We start from the raw sequence: 17678 nt of genomic DNA, 5'->3' as shown, positions 1-17678 counted from the left end.
CATGCTAAGGAGTTTGGACTTTTACCTGTTGACAAGAAGGGAACCACTGAAAGCAATGGTTTCAGTGGAAGGAGAGGACACTTGTGGCACTGGAAAAACAATCCAGTTGGTATCTGAGAAAGGTTACTATTGCTTCGATGTGGAGATGAATTGGAGGGAGGGACACGGAGGGCAGGGCATGCCATATACTAAGTATTAGTCACCAAAACTTACTTATTGAGTTCATATAGCAGATGTCTTTCTGAAAAGTAGTATATAAAATATTATCATTACAGTAATCCCCCCTTATCGGCAGTTTTGCTTTCTGAGTCACCCACAGTCAACTGCTGTCTGAAAATATTCAATGGAAAATTCCAGAAATAAACAGTTCCTAAGCTTTAAAATGCATGCTGTTCTGAGTAGTATGATGAAATCTCATGCTGTCCTTCCCAGGATGTGAATCATCTCTTTGTTCAGTGTATCCATGCTATATAAGTTACCTGCCCAATAGTATAGGAAATAACATAGTATATATAGGCTTCTGTACTATTCCCACTTTCAGGCATCTATGGAGGGGTCTTGGAATGTATTCCCTGTGGGCGAGGAGGGACTACTGCATAGATTTACAATTCATGTTTTAAATGATATTAGGGAAACATGCCATTAAAAGTGGAAAATTCTCTGGTTATGCAAGAGAACTGATCTGTATTTCAGAGTTATTTGTTGAGGTATAATGCCATGCATGTAACAGGTGTTTCATTGATATTGGTTCATCTTATTCTAATTTTAAATATAGTCATAAAAGGAACACTGTTTGAAGGAGAACTCAAACCCTATTTTTAATTGAAAAGCATTTAAATTTCATCTTTTAATAAAAATTGCTCACCCCTAGAAATTCTGAAGTATCTCCCCAAGGGAGATTTTACCCTTACTTTCTAGAGAATTGGCTTATTAAGCAAAAAGATTTAGTTGAGCTTTATTTTCTGAAGTTTCGTTATGAAAACAATAGGTATCATTTCATCTTCTAAATATAAACTACATAAATATTTATGAATTACAGAAGCATATATAAGGTACATTTAAATCTTCTAAATATGAAATTATATTCTAATATTGAACATGCTTCTTGAAACTGCATGTCCTCCCTGCTCTTCTGAGAACTGATTTCAAATCACATGTCAATACTGTGAAGTCAAAGTCAGCACTTATTTGCTCATTGGCTTATCCTTTCTTGGTCTTCCACCAGGTACTCTGCCTGGAGATACAGAGCCGTGTGTGGAAACCCTGTCACCTCATCATCTGTGGATACTCTGCAACTCCAGAAACCCTGCTGAACAGAAGGTGGGAGACGTGGAAGTCCTGCCTGGGCACGAGGACGTGAAGAAACCACCCCATCCTTGACCAAGGCAGAACTCAACAGAACCTGGGGTGAAACTGCTAGGCAGTGCCTCTGCATTACCTCTTTGCTGAAAGCCAGATTTCTCAGCTCCTTTCCACTCTCTTCTGTCAATTTGCCATGAACAAATGACATCTGTCACCTGCGAGGTGGGCCAGGGACAGTCGCCATATGCTTCGCACACATTATCCAGTACCAGCCTGCCTTTTCCAGTTGCTGCACCAGCCTTGCCAAACATTTATAGCACATCACCACTGCATTCGCTCCCTGCTCTCATCTTCCGTGCTGTAGTAAACCACGGCCTGACCCTGTTCCTAGGTGGTGCTGATGCTGTGCTGATCAAGAATGTGGATGACGTGATCAGAAATCTTGTGAATGTAGCCATTATGTTGCCAGAATAGCATTTAGCTCTCACTTGGCTACTTTGTCACTTTGGAAAGGCATTGTTATCAGTTTGTTCAAAAACAATACTTATAAGTTCATCCAACGCCCCCAGCACTGCTATAGAATAAAAGGTCATTTCTTATTAGTCCAAACACTAGAGCGGGAGACTTTGTATTTTCCAAAAAGTTGATTGTGAGAACCGAAATGACTGAGATTACTGTAAAGAAGAAAACTAAAACCATGGCTGCATATTCATTTGAACAGGAGTGGAAATGAGAGATGGGCTTCCCAGGTAGCTCAAACAGTAAAGAATCTGCCTGTAATATGGGAGACTGGGGTTTGATTCCCTGAGTCGGGAAGATCCCCTGGAGAAGGGCATGGCAACCCACTCCAGCATTCTTGACTGGAGAATTCCATGGACAGAGGAGCCTGGCGGGCTACAGTCCATGGGGTCGCAAAGAGTCGGACACGACTGAGCGACCAAAACTTTCAGAAATGAGGGATGGCAGAAATTTGAAAAAGTAAGGCATTTGAGTGACCACCAGATGGCAGTGTGGGGCCACCTGGAAGCACAAGCCAAAGGCTGCATTCTCTCCCTCTAGGCAGCCTTTGAAAATTTCAGCCCCAAAGAGGCAATTTTGTGTAAATGTATCAGACTAAAGCATCTTATTAAATGATTACAAAATATATTTAAATGCATTTAAAATGAAGTTCTTAAGAATGTTTTTAGGAAACGGAAAGATTTACATTTCCTGAAATACAAAATCGTAGCCCCACAAGTCTTCAAAATATAATTAACTCAGGGAAGGCTCATGAATCAAGACAGAGAATTAATGACCACATAGAGAAAATTTAAGAAACAATAATTGATTTTTTTTTATTAGAGAAGAGATCATTTAAGCAACCACAGCTATTACCCAAATAATTATTTTTCTCCTAATGGCTACAAACCATTGTGCATGAAAATGATACCCATAATTTTTACTTACTCTAGAGGAAGTCAAATAATTTTTACAAAATTTCTGCACACTGAGGTAAAATATTTGCTGTTTGCTTTTTTCAATATATCATGGTATAGGGATGCCAAGCAAATGTATAAAGGTACAAAGAGAAGTATTTTGAGGTATAAAAAGAGATTTATATTTTTAAAGTTGGAGAACTGTTACTTCAAAATATAGTTCTAGAGCCAGCCTCTTAGTCTTGCTCTGCCCCAGACATAGTGAAAGAATGTTCTAGCAAAGGCCACGATAAAGAGAGGACTAGAAAAGAGCACAGAAGGCACAGAACTTCATCACCTCCCTGGAAGAGTACCTGTAAATTGGATTTTGGTAAATTGAATATTCTTTCCCTTTTCTTTCTAGAATCACAATTTCAAAAATACTTTCATTTCCTTCCACCCTTCTGTTCTTTCCTGTTTTAATTCACCTTCAAGTAGCAGTAGGTGCTAGCACTGTTTTCCAACTTAATAAATACTAGAATAAATATTAGAATGCATAATTTAAATGGAAAGAAACTTTTATTGAATGACTAGATATGCCAGGTGCTTTATATTAAGTTATTTCATTTAATTGCTGATTCTATTCAGTGAATTATTATCACTGGTAATAATGTTAATAAAATCAATCTCGTGATAAATGATTTTTGGAAAGTAAAGAACCATTCCATAATTATGGGTTTTGTAGGCTCTGAGTTTTGCATAATAGCATTGCTTAAGTCAAGGGGCTACCTGGTAATTAGAGAACAAATTAAATGTAAGATTCAGAGAGGGAGAAAAGTCAACTGAAAGGCACAAGTGGTTTGGCTCGTCTCACTGGTCAATAAACGAGTTTTGGGGAGTTGCTGGGGCTTTTCTCCATACATTACTCTGTGTCAATAAGGTCTTATTTCTGTCCACTGCAGACACTGACAGTCTCAGAGAGTTTCTTTGTTTTGTTTTTAAAGAATTATTGCCAAGTAAGTTTCTACAGCCAAAAGAATTTAAGTGAAAAAAAAGAAGAATTCATGTGAAATTTGCTTCACATGATTCTTTGCTGAAATAACTGTGATGAAGTAATCAGTTAATTCAGAAAAGGGAAACAATAAAATTCTTCATTAATGTCAGAGAAGAGGCTAAATAACTGAACTTTAAGTTTCAACAAGCTTTTCTGTCACTGTATAGACAGTTTAAAGGGAAAGATTTATGAGACCTAGAAGCAATTGTCTATAGGCAGTTAGCTCAGCAGCCAGACTGCGGCGCTAATGAGGTTAAGGCTCTGAGTTCGAACCTATAAATATTCCTGTGGGATCTTAGTTCTCCAACCAGGGATTGAACCTGGGGCCTTGGCAGCGAAAGCGTGGCATCCTAACCACCGAACTGCGAGGGAAGTCCCTCAAAGCTGTACATACTCCTAAGGCATGTCAGCTCTTTCACTAGTCACATGTAGACCTGTGGGAGGATCAGAGCAAACAAATCCTCATTCTTGAAAAAACTAATCAGCCTATATTCTGCTAGTGATCAGTGGCACCTTTTTCTTTTTTTTTTTTTTCATATAAGGTCATCTTACATGCCTTGCCTCTGTGAACATACAACAAATATTTGGATTCAGTTAATTTTGTAGTAAGTTTAGCACTTTGTGGACATTAGTCGTATGATTTTGCCAATCATTCTTGTTACCAAAATTGAAAAGAGAAAACATCCACTCTATAAGATTCAGATGTTCCCAGTGTAGAGTGCGGATTAGAGATTTCATCGATTTCTTCAGCAGAAAAGGACAGGGGGTACAGACAGCAAAGGACTCAGTCTTTTACTCTGGCTCCCAAGTGGAGTTCTGCTTTATCTCCTAGACATTTCCAATTTGGCAAGTTTCCCAGTGACTGACTCTGGGAAATAGTACAATGGTTTTATAATCACACACAACCCCTGGCACACTTTAAAAAAAGCTTTCAGGGGTATATCAGAAAGGCTTAGCATTATTTGGTGCAAATAGTGAAATTTCACCACGTGAGTTACGAGCACCCATGACTTTTCTAAGAGCTTCTAGGGGTTAATCCATACTGACTCCCCTTGAAACCTCAGGGGAAAACGTTTTTCAGTTTTCCCAGAAATTAATTCAGGACTAATGAACTGAGCTGAAAGGATAGATTTAGGGGAAAAGAGACAGCATCTTAAGATGTCAGAAATTGAGATGGCAGACAGAGATCAATTTCTCTTATTGTCTTCTGCTACTGGTCTGGCTAGAAACCATTTTGCTGTGTGAGGCTGATGTTTGACAGATGGATCCAGGGGGTGGGATTAAAATCCTTGCCCATTCCCAGCAGACAGAGGCCAGGGGCTCCCATTACAGATGCTACTGGAGACTCATTGTGTACAAAGGACTATTAACAACAAGGGAGCCCCACTGCTACCATTTCCTCAGACCCATTACTTGGAAAAATATGTCTTCCAATGTATACCATTAAACCGTCACTGACTATCCTAACAAAATTAGAATTCCTTATCCTCTGTGTAAGAGCCTCTTTTCCAGAGCTGAGATACATTAACACGCAATTTTATAATTTTCTACCTATTTTACTTCAGTGTGAGCTTTCATAGTAATAAAGATACATTTTCAGGAGCATGAACAAATATGCTCAAATGAGGAGAAAGCTAAGCCATTATCCTGACTTCAGTTTGAAAGAGTACCTGGCAGAGTGTGGGGCTGGGGAAAGTTTTCGGCTGAAAAACAGCTTATCCTTGTAGGTATAATTTGTTGTTGTTGCTACTTTTATGGAACAGAACAGCCAGAATACAGACTTCACTCCCACAGGTCCTCAGCAAGGCAGGTAATCAGTGCCGCTTTCAATGTTCTCATTCAGAAACTCAGAACTAGTTTATTTTCCCTACACACTTACCTTTTCTAAGTAGGTATAGCTCCAAATTTTCCCATCAGCCCAAGTTCTTGAAATTATTTTTCCACTCTGGTCATATTCCATTTTTTCATTCCATGTCCCTCTTTGAATAAATGTCACCAATCCCGAAGGTGAATATGTGATGTTCACTTCATTATATCTGCTTACAGGAGACCACAGAACAGGTCGTCCAGTCTGGTCATAAAGAATTCGAAGGGTGAATTTCCGATGGTCATCATAGATCTTGCCTGTGCGAGTCATATGATCAAAATCGATGGAGAGTAGGTTTCTGTTATGGGCCTACAAAAAAGAGATAGGAAGTACATTTGAAGCACTGCCTTAGTTCCCCTCATCAAGGGCATCCACAATCCCAAAGCTGTTTCTATTTCTCCAGCAATGGGGTCTCTCTTGCCTTTGAATCTGCATGGCTTCTCCTTGGATGACAACCTGTCTTTATTCTCCTGGGAGACTCTACAACCTTGGAAGGCTGGGGCCATGTCTTAACTACTGGGATGTGCTAGATTCTCAGCATATGGTTGTTGACTGTTTTTTCCCAACTCAAGTCTCAACTGTGCTGATCCAGTTTTCAGTGATTATGTAATCTTACTTTATGTAAGTCAGACGCCTACAGAGGAATGGGACTTCCTCCCCTGCTTTTACCGATGAAGTGGCTAGAACATAGAATGGTGAATTATTTACATAAGTAGCAAGCAGAAAAAAAGGAATATAGAGAGTCCCCTCTAATTTATACAGAGATTCCCTTGTCTGGCTTCCTCGTTCCTCTGGGCGTGGAGTTTTCTTATAATACTTTGCATCTATCACAGGGGAACACAGAGCAACTCAGACTGTCTCCTAGACATGAAAGCCCACTCAGCAGTGTTTGCGTGGAGGCCAGCAGTGTTTGCATGGAGGTAACTGTGGGAGGTGCTGGTAGGTCCCCCAGTACTTGCAAGGGTGGCACCATTCAATGAGCTTGTGCAGCTTTAAGTCGTTGCCTCCTCCATTGGCCTAAAATAATCTTTATGGCAAAGAGGCATATTTTGGGGTGGCAAATTCATCTCCCCTACAAATAAACAAGGAAAAACTTTGAGAAATGTAAACAACAGTGACCCAGGAGTCAGGAGACTGAATTAGCTGCTTGTCTGTGCACCAGTCATTTTTTTCTACTTCGGCCTTAGTTTTCATCTGTGAAATGGAAGTAATGTTTATCACTTAACATCACACACCTGTGCTAAGAATTAAATGAGATTACATATTACAGGTACTGGTGATATATAAAAATAATATTAGTAATTGTTATTTTCATTACTTAAAAAAATATTTATTTGTCTTCTGCCGCACCACATGGCATGTGGGATCTTAGTTCCTCAACCAGGGATCAAACATGTACTCCCTGCAGTGGAAGCGCAAAGTCTTAACTTTCTTAACCACCAGGGAGGTCTCAAGAACTGTTATTTTTAGATATGATTACTCTTCTCATCTCAGTTAGGCTTCTAAATGGGCCCATGTGTCAGATTCCAAAGTGACTGTAGGAACTGTCAACATGATCCAGGACAGAGTGTTAAATATCTGGTTAATGAGGTAGGGGAAAAAAAAAATCAACATTAGGGTTTGACTACATTAATCATAGTCGTAGTAAACCAATTCACCAGCTATTCAACTAAAGTTTATGATAATTCACTTAAAATTTTTGTGGTCAAGGATTCCTTTAATTATCTGAAAGCTATACACTGTTTCCCCAGAAAAATGCATATAAACACATCAATGAACATTTTAAACAAAATCTCAAGAGGGCTCTGAAATCCAAGTATGAAACTTTTAGGGGTCTTAAGTCCAATTTCAAAATCCTGACACAGAAAGAGGTTTTTGAGAAATGTTAATTTTTTTTCTATTTATAAAACGGAGATAAAACTGACATAAAACATTATATTAGTTTTAGGTGTATGGTATGATTCAGTATTGGTGTATATTTCAAAATAATCACCACGATAAATCTAGTTGACATCCGTCACCACATGTAGTTAAAATTTTTTTCCAGAGATGAGAGCTTTTAAGATCTATTCTTTTAGCAACTGTCAAATATACAGTACAGTATTATTAACTATAGTCACCATGCTGAACATTACATGCTCATATCTTTTAACTGAAACTTTGTCCCTTTTGACCTCCTTCACCCATTTCACCCACCCTTCACCCCCTGCCTCTGGCCACCACCAATCTGTTCTCTCTCTGTATCTATTAGCTCTTTTTTTGTAGGGTGGCGGGGGGCGGGGGGGATTCAACATCTACATGAGATGTAGAATTTTTATCTTAGTGGCCTGGATGAGTGCAAAGCCAACCTTCTCATTTCAGACTCTGGTCTTCCTTTGCTCCTTTTTTGCAGTTTGCTTTTTTTTTTTTTTTTTAATTTTAAAATCTTTAATTCTTACATGTGTTCTAAAATAACCTCTTTAAGTACCTCCCTCCAATTATAAAAGTGATATTTTTCCATTGCAGAAAAGCTAGAAAGTATAGAAATATACAAAGAAAGTAATTATCTGTAATCCTATCCTCCAGCGTGAATCACTGCTAATCACTGCTAATCATTTCCAGCATTTCATACCCACTTTTAAAAAATATAATCTTATACTTAAAGAATACAAGAATTGTTTTATATCCTACTTTTCAGCTAATGTTTTATCTCCATCATTCCTCATGTTATTAGATATTCTGAATATGTGGATTTTAATGGTTACATCAACATGATAAACATTTATCTATCCTTTCTCCTATTGTTGGAAATTAGCTTTTGTTGTCCATTTTTCTTTCAATGTTCATGATTTGGTAAAAATTTTTGTAAATAATTATTTCCTTAATACAAAACCCTATAAGGGAAATTACTGGGTCAAATGATAACATGTTAAAGACTCCTGATGCAACTTGAGATATTACTTTACAGTGCACAAAGGTTTACAAATGTATGCTCTTATTAACTAGCAGTGGAGGAGTTCATGTCTGCATTGCAATCAGCACTGAGTATTATCATTGTTAGTAAGCTTTTCCCAATATGAGAGTGGAGAAAACGGTATGTTATTGTGGTTTAAATTTGTATGTATTTGATTACCAATGAGATCGAACCGTTTTAAATGGCTATTAGCCACACTTATGTCTTCTATGAATTGTCTGCTATTTTCAATGTTTTTTGGTTTCAATTTCTTCATCAGCCAGCTGGGGCTAATGATATTTGCCCTTAGTTTTGAGCTGCAGAAAAAAAAAAGGACAGTAAGTGTTCCATGCCATAAATTCCAGAAGACTAGCGATTAGATACTCCAGTTATTTGGGAGGAAGTCTTGTTAGCTGCAGTGGTAGGTTTCATTCATGGAATAGAGCCACAGATTGGGAAGCATGACTGTTTAACCACCTGTAGCCTATGTGTGCAATGTTGTAGCATAAATACAAACTAACTTGCTGTTATAACCTAGAAGGTGATAGAGAAGCACATATTTCCTGTCTTTTGATACACAGGGCTTGGAAACCTACACAAAACCAGGTGTTCTTTCTTCAACTACCTTTCCTGTGGTTTTATAGCCACATATCTCTAACTGTAACACTCTTCATTTACAATAGCTGTAAAATATCCATGTACTCCCAGAGACGGTTGTAACTGTTACAATTTATGTTATAATGGTAGTTAAAGAGCCAAATTAACAAGTGATTTCCAGTTCAACTAAATTTGTGGTTTTATTTGTCTGATAGATTAAGTTTACTACTCAAGAACACATTTCTTAATAAAGTCATTACAGCAACACAAGCAAGGAAGCACTGTTAAAAATCCACTACAAAGTGAGCAGAGGAAAAGTCTGCCTAATGTTCTTTCTCTGCCTGTCAAGACTTGTGCTACCACGCTTCTTTGTTTCTGGATAATGCACTCTGATATTCAGATGTTGCTGAAACACCAGTTTCAAAGTCAGGTTTGGAAGGTAATGTGAAATTTGGCTCAGAGCTGCAAGGGGATGAAAATTGAAGATGCCACAGCCCTCCATCTGGCGAGTCTCCTGTGAACTTGTGAGAAGACTGTGGAAAGAATGGGTTTTTTAGGTAAGCTCCTTGACCTTCCTTCTTGACTGCTTATGTGACTCCAGCCTCTGTGGCAGGAAGCAGAACTAGGCTGACCGCCTCTCACTGCTGGGGTCATGAGCAAGGTTGGAAAAGCAATGTGTTCATACAAGCTATTGTTTGCCTGAAAGACAGTAATAGCCCTTGACCCAAGTGTGGGCCATCAATCCTTATTTCAGCTCTTCCCCCAAACAATCTATAGCAATCCCTGACCTGGAAAAGGGAGGGGCAAAGCAAAGGTTGACGTTTGAGAATAGCCCCAAGTTAAAAAGGGTCCCTTTGGACAAGCTGCACATTGAACGAGAGATCTGAGTTTGGCAACTGATGAGTTGTACATTGGGGTAAGGAAGATGGACTTGGTAAAATTTTTCATAAGAAAGGATGTATTTGTGTTTTAATTTATTCTTTGGTTATCCTTAGGCTTTTTTTCAGCTTTGCTGAAGAGAAGTAAGGAGAAAGGCTTGCTTTTTGTTCACACTTGGACCAGAGAGGAGAGTATATGCCCTGGGGAGCCATGGGTTGTGTTGCCAGCAGGAATCAACGTACCTGCAAAGTGTGGGCACAAGCCAAAGATCCAAAGAGCCAAAGAAGGGTGTCCTCTGCCTCCCCTCAGAGCCTTCCCTTGCTCTTTCTGAGGAGTTTGTGTTTTAATTGCTTAAGAGACAGTCCTTTCAACCCCCTTCAATTTGAGACTCATTCAATTAGTAGCCTAAAGATTATATTAGGTTGATCTATAAGGCAACTGCTGGTATTTGTGTGTTTTTTGGTCTACGAAAAGGGCAGCTTGCTATGGTTTAACCCAATACACACACACACCAACAGGAAAGTATTTAATCAAGAGCAAATTAATTTAGTGTAAAACTGTGCAAGTTAAATGGTATGGCAGAAATCAGGTGAGAGGAATGAATAAGGTTTTGAAGAAGAACTGGTATGCCCGTTTGCACGTACACACGCAGTGCTAAACTCTAAGCTACAATCAGAGCAGCTGATTTTCTTTCACAAGAAAGGAGGAGAAGGCTGAATTGTCAAGGATGCTATCTAGCATTTCAACTCACAATACAACTGAGGTACCTGTTAGATTTTTGCTGAAGAAGTTTGAAGGTGAATAAGTCAGATGGGCCAAATATTCACTTTGTGGTTTGGAAGACATACTGCATTGAAGTTTCATGAATCTGTGAGAATGGATGCAGGACTCAGAGCTGCTTTTAAATTGGGACATGCTCCTTTATTCTCACTGGTTTAAAGGTAATTAGTACTTGATTTTTAGATATTGATCAATACAATTCTAAAGACTTTATTTTTGACTGATATTGCTGTGTTGACAATCAAAACCCACTTAGGCTTACTTTTATTTCAGAGTGGCCTACAAAGGAACAGGGCACGTAGGCAGCATTAACATCAGCCTCCATTACTCCACTGGGAACTTTTTTTAACCTGTATTTTTCTTTTTTCCTCTTTACCTGGGCAGCCAACAGAATCTTAGTGCTAGAAGAAATCTTACAACATGGGCTATTGAGCTGGACTGCCTAGGTTCAAATCCTGTGTCACCCTTTACTAGCTGTGTGACCTCTATGTGCCTCAGTTTCTCTGTCTGTAAAGTGAGAATGCTAATAAGAGAACACGTCTGATAAAATGTTATGAGTATTAAATAAGTTACTATATGGCAATATACATATAAGATTTCAATGAATGTTAGCTGTTATGATTAGTGGTAACAATAGTACTAATAATAGAGATTGTATAGACCATATCCTTCATTTTATAGATGGGAAAAGTGGTGCAAAATTATGGGCATACCAGTTCTTCTTTAAAACCTTATTCATTCCTCTTACCTGATTTCTGCCATACCATTTAACCTGGATACTTTTTGCACTAAATTAATTTGCTCTTGTTTAAATACTTTCCTGTTGGTGAATTCATCTGAAATACTTTCCTGTTGGTGAATTCATCTGGGTGACCATACAGTAGGCATTTAAAATTTTTAATATCAATTAACTAATACTTCTATACAAATGAAATAGTGTGTGAAATAAGACTTTCTGCCTAGTTATCTTAGCAGAGTTGTCCCAGGATTAACAAACATAGTTGTTTCTATGATTTGAAGGCCCCAAGGATCCCCATGATCCTGAACACCAACACTGCTCAGTAGCCTTGATGCCTGAAATCTCCAGATGACTCCTTATGGGTAAACACACTGTTACCTCGGATGGAGAACCACAGATATATTTTAAAAACAGACAAATCTATCTGTAAGCAGGCTTCTTACCTAAATTTTTACAAAATGAATCCCTCCAGCAAACCTGGGGAGAAGGAAGTCAAAACAGCATGAAGTAACCATGTTTTCTGAGAAAGGAGGGAGATGCTAGAGGGAACAGGCCTCCCACGTTTCCCATCATTTGTCAGCCTGGGACCTTGTGTTTCACCCAGGCTTGTTCTGCCTTTCAGAGCTCAGCTCACGTAGGACTAGTCACATGTTGCATTTTAAAACCACTCTACCCTGTTCTTAGTTATCTTTGAATGGAGAGAAAAACAATCAATTGTGAGAGTTTTTAGACAAGTCTTCGCTTCATTTTGCTTGTAAACACATAATCATCTTACTTGATTTGATGACTTCAGTTTGAAGTGCTAAGCTTCTTGGATTTTTTTTTTTCTTTTTAATAAAGGGTGCTGCAGTTTTGGAGCTTTGCTGTCACCTCACATCTCAGTCTGAGAAATCTTATAAAGAGCTCTGAGGTCCAGTGCTGGGATAAGTCTCGTCTAAACAGCATTACGATTCATGGACACAGCAAGGTGCAATCTGGATGTAGTTTCTAAACCAGTTTGCTTTCGGTGAATGTTGAATTTCTTGATGGTCCAGGGAAAGGTATTTATGGGGACAGATGAATGCAGCAGATGAGGATATACATAGACTGGAGGGGAAAGTACATTGCAAGGAAGATGATTCAAACACAACTCAGGTTTGGTGTGGGTGGGGGGAGGAAATGGATTTTTTAAATAAGTGAAATTTTAGGATGTTAATGTGATTTATTTCACTTAATGCAGCTGGTGCCAAAGCAGGATCTCATGTTCCCCAGCAGTTTGTTTCCTCACCTTGAACTGGACCCTGAGTTTGTGTGTGAAAAAAAAAAAAAAAAAGTCACCAGAGTCACTGGAGAAAAGTGACTCTTTTTGCTTTATCTTCAAAGGAAGTCTATCATTTTCTGATTTTTTTCCTTTCCACTAGAAGGTCTGGACTAGATCCACACTGGCCTTTGGGGAACATATTCATTCCATTAAATTGGCTATGCCTAATCTGGGGAAACTGAGGCAGTGATATAGGCAAGAGTGCCTAAGGATGGGGAGAGTAGGTAAGGACGGTTGAGTTAAACAGCCTCCTTCCTCTAGCCTCCTTCATACTTTTCCTGCCCACCCTCACTTGCCAGTACATTAGAGTCGATTATTTGTCTCTTTTTGTCAGCATTGAAATGAAGAGTCAGGCCCTGCCAAGATGGCTCCACTGAGTGGGGCAATGATTTATAGATTAATTATTTTAAGGAACAAGGCAGTACAACATGATGGAGTGGAAAGAATGCTGCACTAGGTGAAGACTTGCATTTCAGTGCTGGCTCTGATCCATAATAGCTATTTGACTTTGAGCAAATCACTTAACCTCTCTGGGCCTTAGTCTCCATATCTGTAAATTGGGAATAGCCAACCATTGCTGGTTGTGGTGATCAAACAAAACCCTGACTACGAAAACATTTTGTTAATTGTAGGAAATGGCAACACACTCCAGTACTCTTGCCTGGAAAATTCTGTGGGCTACCATCCATGGGGTCGAAAAGAGTCGGACATGACCGAGCGACTTTACTTCACTTTAAACATATGTAAAGGATCATTATTGGTGTTAGAATTTTCTAGGGACATGTACAGTAATACCACCTAGCCAGTCTCCAGTCCCAGAACCTCAGGAAGAACCCTTGAAGTCACTAATGAGAGGGCCCTGAATTTGCTGCCGTTATAGGCCATTCCACAAATCTGCTCAACTCTACCACCGGATGGGAAATTGGTCAATTATAAATAGTATTAACTAAATAACACTTCAGAAATGGCAAGGATCTAATGCAAGCAGAAGAGATTAGGAAGAGGTGGCAATAATACACAAAACAACTTACAAAAAAGGTCTTAATGACCCAGATAACCACGATGGTATGATCATTCACCTAGAGCCAGACATCCTAGAGTGCAAACTCAAGTGGGCCTTAGGAAGTGTTACTACAAACAAAGCTAGTGGAGGCGGTGGAACTCGAGCTGAGCTATTTAAAATCTTAAAAGATGATGCAGTTAAACTACTGCACTCAACATGCCAGCAAATTTGGAAAACTCAGCAGTGGCCACAGGACTGGAAAAGGTCAGATTTCATTCCAATCCCAAAGAAGGGCAATGCCAAAGAATGTTCAAACTACCACACAATTGCACTCATTTCACACACTAGCAGGGCTTCCCAGGTGGGGCTAGTGGTAATGCCAATGCAGGAGATGTAAGGGATGCATGTTTGATCCCTGGGTTGGGAAGATCCCCTGGAGGAGGGCACGGTAACCCACTCCAGTTTTCTTGCCTGGAGAATCCAATGGACAGAATAGCTTGGTGGGCTACAATCCATAAGGTTGCAAAGAGTCAGACATGACTGAAACAACTTAGCATGCATGCATGCACATGCCAGCAAGGTAATGCTAAAAATCCTTCAAGGCAGGCTTCAGTAGCATGTGAACCTGAACTTCCAGATGTACAAGCTGGGTTTAGAAAAGGCAGAGGATCCAGAGATCAAATTGCCAACATTCACTGGATCATAGAGAAAGCAAGGGAATTCCAGAAAAGCATCTACTTCTGCTTCATCAGCTATGAGAAAGCCTTTGACTGTGTGGGTTACAACAAACTGTGGAAAACTCTTAAAGAGATAGGAGTATCAGACCACCTTACCTGTCTACTGAGAAACCTGTACACGGTCAAGGAACAACAGTTAGAACCGGACATGGAACAGCGGACTGGTTCAAAATTGGGAAAGGCTGTATATAGTTGCCCTGTTTACTTAACTTACATGCAGAGTACATAATATGAAATGTTAGATGAATCACAAGCTGAAATCAAGATTTCCAGGAGACATATCAACAAGCTCAGATATGTAGATGATACCGCAATAACAGCAGAAAGCAAAGAGGAATTAAAAAGCCTCTTGATGAGGATGAAAGAGGAGAGTGAAAAAACTAGCTTAAAACTCATTAAAAAACAAACAAACAAACAAACTAAGATCATGGCATCCAGTCCCCTCACTTCATGGCAAATAGATGGGGAAAAAAAGGAAACAGTGACAGACTTTATTTTGGGGGGGCTCCAAAATCACTGCGGATGGTGATTGCAGCCATGAAAGTAAAAGACACTTGCTCCTTGGAGGAAAAGCTATGACAAACCTGGACAGCATGTTAAAAAGCAGAGACATCACTTTACCAATAAAGGTCCATATAGTCAAAGCTATGGTTTTTCCAGTAGTCGTGTACAAATTTGAGTTGGACCATAAAGAAGGCTGAGCACAAAAGAATTGATGCTTTTAAATTGTGGTGCTGCAGAAGAATCTTGAGAGTCCCCTGGACAGTAAGGAGATCAAACCAGTCAGTCCTAAAGGAAATCAACCCTGTATATTCACTGAAAGGACTGATGCTGAAACTGAAGCTCTAATACTTTGACTACCTGATGTGAAGAGCTGACTCACTGGAAAAGACCCTGATGCTGGGAAGATTGAGGGCAGGAGGAGAAGAGGATGATAGAGGATGAGATGGTTGGATGGCAGCATCAACTCAATGGACATGAGTTTGAGCAAGCTCCGGGAGATAGTGAAGGACAGGGAAGCCTGGCGTGCTTCAATCCATGGGGTGGCAAAGAGATGGACATGACTTAGTGACTGAACAACAACAACAACAAATAACACTTCACTGTACTCACACGGAAGAGTGCCCATATATTTTATGCCCACTAACCTCAGTATTAAGAACAATTTGGAATATGAGGTGAAAATTACACTTTATACTCTCTCTCCATTATCTGTGCATATGGAGGGGAGAAAATAGGATGGGTCATCATAGAAAGCAGAAAATAATAGTCACAAAAAGAGACACAGATGTATAGAACGGACTTTTGGACTCTGAGGGAGAGGGAGAGGGTGGGATGATTTGGGAGAATGGCACTGAAACATGTATACTATCATGTAAGAAACGAATCGCCAGTCTATGTTCAATACAGGATACAGGATGCTTGGGGCTGGTGCATGGAGATGATCCAGAGAGATGATATGGGGTGGGAGGTGGGGGGGGGGAGGTGGGAGGGGGGTTTAGGATTGGGAACTCATGTTCACCCGTGGCAGATTCATGTCAATGTATGGGAAAACCAACACAGTATTGTAAAGTAAAATAAAGTAAAAATAAAAATTAAAAAAAAGAATGTGTTCTAAAAAATGGAAAATCCCAAAGTCACATAGTGTATGATATGACTCATAATATTTTATTCAGACTCTAAGCGGGGGAGGCACCAAAATACCATTTATTTGATGTAATTTTCCTAGGGTGAGTTCATGAGGTTGATAAAACATGTGTATATAATTCTGACTTTTCTCTAGTATGACATCTTCATTTCACAGGTGAACAAAATAAAGGCATTTCTTAAGCCAGTTGTAAGACTCCCCCATTTAGGGTTCTATGCAGGAGATCCCATTTCCCAGTAAGTAGGAAACCCTTACTGCCCACACATAGAGAGGTTTGGACTATTTGGGCTGGTTTCACCTCTCATTTCAGTGGCATTTCTGGTAAATATTCTGGCCAATCGAATCAAAGAATACAAACTGACTTGTGCATGTAGACAACTTGTGTAGTGGCTGTTACAAAAACAACCACAAAAGTCTATCTCTGGGTCGCCAACAGAACTGACCGGGAAGTGAGCACTGATGTAGATCATCAAGCCATGGGACTGGTCTGACCGCTTGTCGCAGGAATTGGGTGGTTGTTTGGTGTTGCCCTGTCACAGCCTAGAGGTTACTGCATTTTTACTGTGAGTGAAGAAATGCAAGTGTTCCAGGGATCCCAGGTGAGACACAGGGGCTCAAAGCAGGCCTGGCCTCAATAGTGAGTAACTGCCTCAGGCTGGCAGTTGCTCTTGGGCTCATACTGAATGTTGCTAGATTTGGAAAGTTGGTCATGTCATCCTAACATTGCTTCATGTTCAAGAAGGGACAGGTAGAAAGAGCGCGGTGGTGCTTGTGGATTTCGTGTGCAGCAGAAAGGCAATTCTGACTGAGAGATCCCAGGTTAACTGTGGTGAACTGTGCTTGGTAAAAACTTGAAAACTCCCAAATCTTGCATTTCTCCCAGGCAGCTCTCTTTTGGGCTTCCCGGGTGATGCTAATGGTAAAGAATCCGCCTGCCAATGCAGGAGATGGAAGAGACCCAGGTTCAACCCTGGGTTGGGAAGATCCCCTGAAGGAGGGCATGGCAACCCACTCCAGTATTCTTGCCTGGAGAATCCCATGGACAGAGGAGCCTGGTGGGCTACAGTCCATGAGGTCACAAAGGGTCGGACACAACTGAAGCACGCATGCACGCTCTCTCTGAGTGCCATTAGGCCAACAGGAGCACTAGTCCTTGACCTCTCTGGCCCTTAATATGTATATTCAAGGCAATAATAACATTCACTGATTTCTCCCTTAATTGCCTTTGTCCAGATGTTGCCTGACGTCGCATATCCTTCTGTGTGTACCTGCTTGGCCTTTTCGAATAAAGTATCTACCACCGCATGGGGCTTCCCTTGTGGCTCAGCTGGTAAAGAATGCACCTGCAATGCAGGAGACCTGGGTTGGGAAGATCCCCTGGAGAAGGGAAAGGTTACCCACTCCAGTATTCTGGCCTGGAGAATTCCATGGACTGTATAGTCCACT

General features: G+C 40.0%; 1 protein-coding gene across 3 annotated transcripts in view; it reads right to left on the bottom strand.

Annotated features, from left to right (window-relative positions):
• Positions 1 to 17678, bottom strand: part of TENM1 (teneurin transmembrane protein 1) — a 624193-nt gene that overhangs the window by 6527 nt on the left and 599988 nt on the right. For all 3 annotated transcript variants that reach the window (XM_068962599.1, XM_068962601.1, XM_068962600.1), the window contains one exon: positions 5630 to 5926. In XM_068962599.1, the coding sequence (XP_068818700.1) occupies positions 5630 to 5926 (297 nt within the window). The remainder of the gene's footprint in view (positions 1 to 5629; positions 5927 to 17678) is intronic.

This window comes from Capricornis sumatraensis, chromosome X (genome assembly GCF_032405125.1).
Source record: "Capricornis sumatraensis isolate serow.1 chromosome X, serow.2, whole genome shotgun sequence".
Lineage (NCBI taxonomy): Eukaryota > Metazoa > Chordata > Mammalia > Artiodactyla > Bovidae > Capricornis > Capricornis sumatraensis.
Note: the sequence above shows the minus strand (reverse complement) of the source record. Positions and strands in the feature narration are given on the sequence as shown.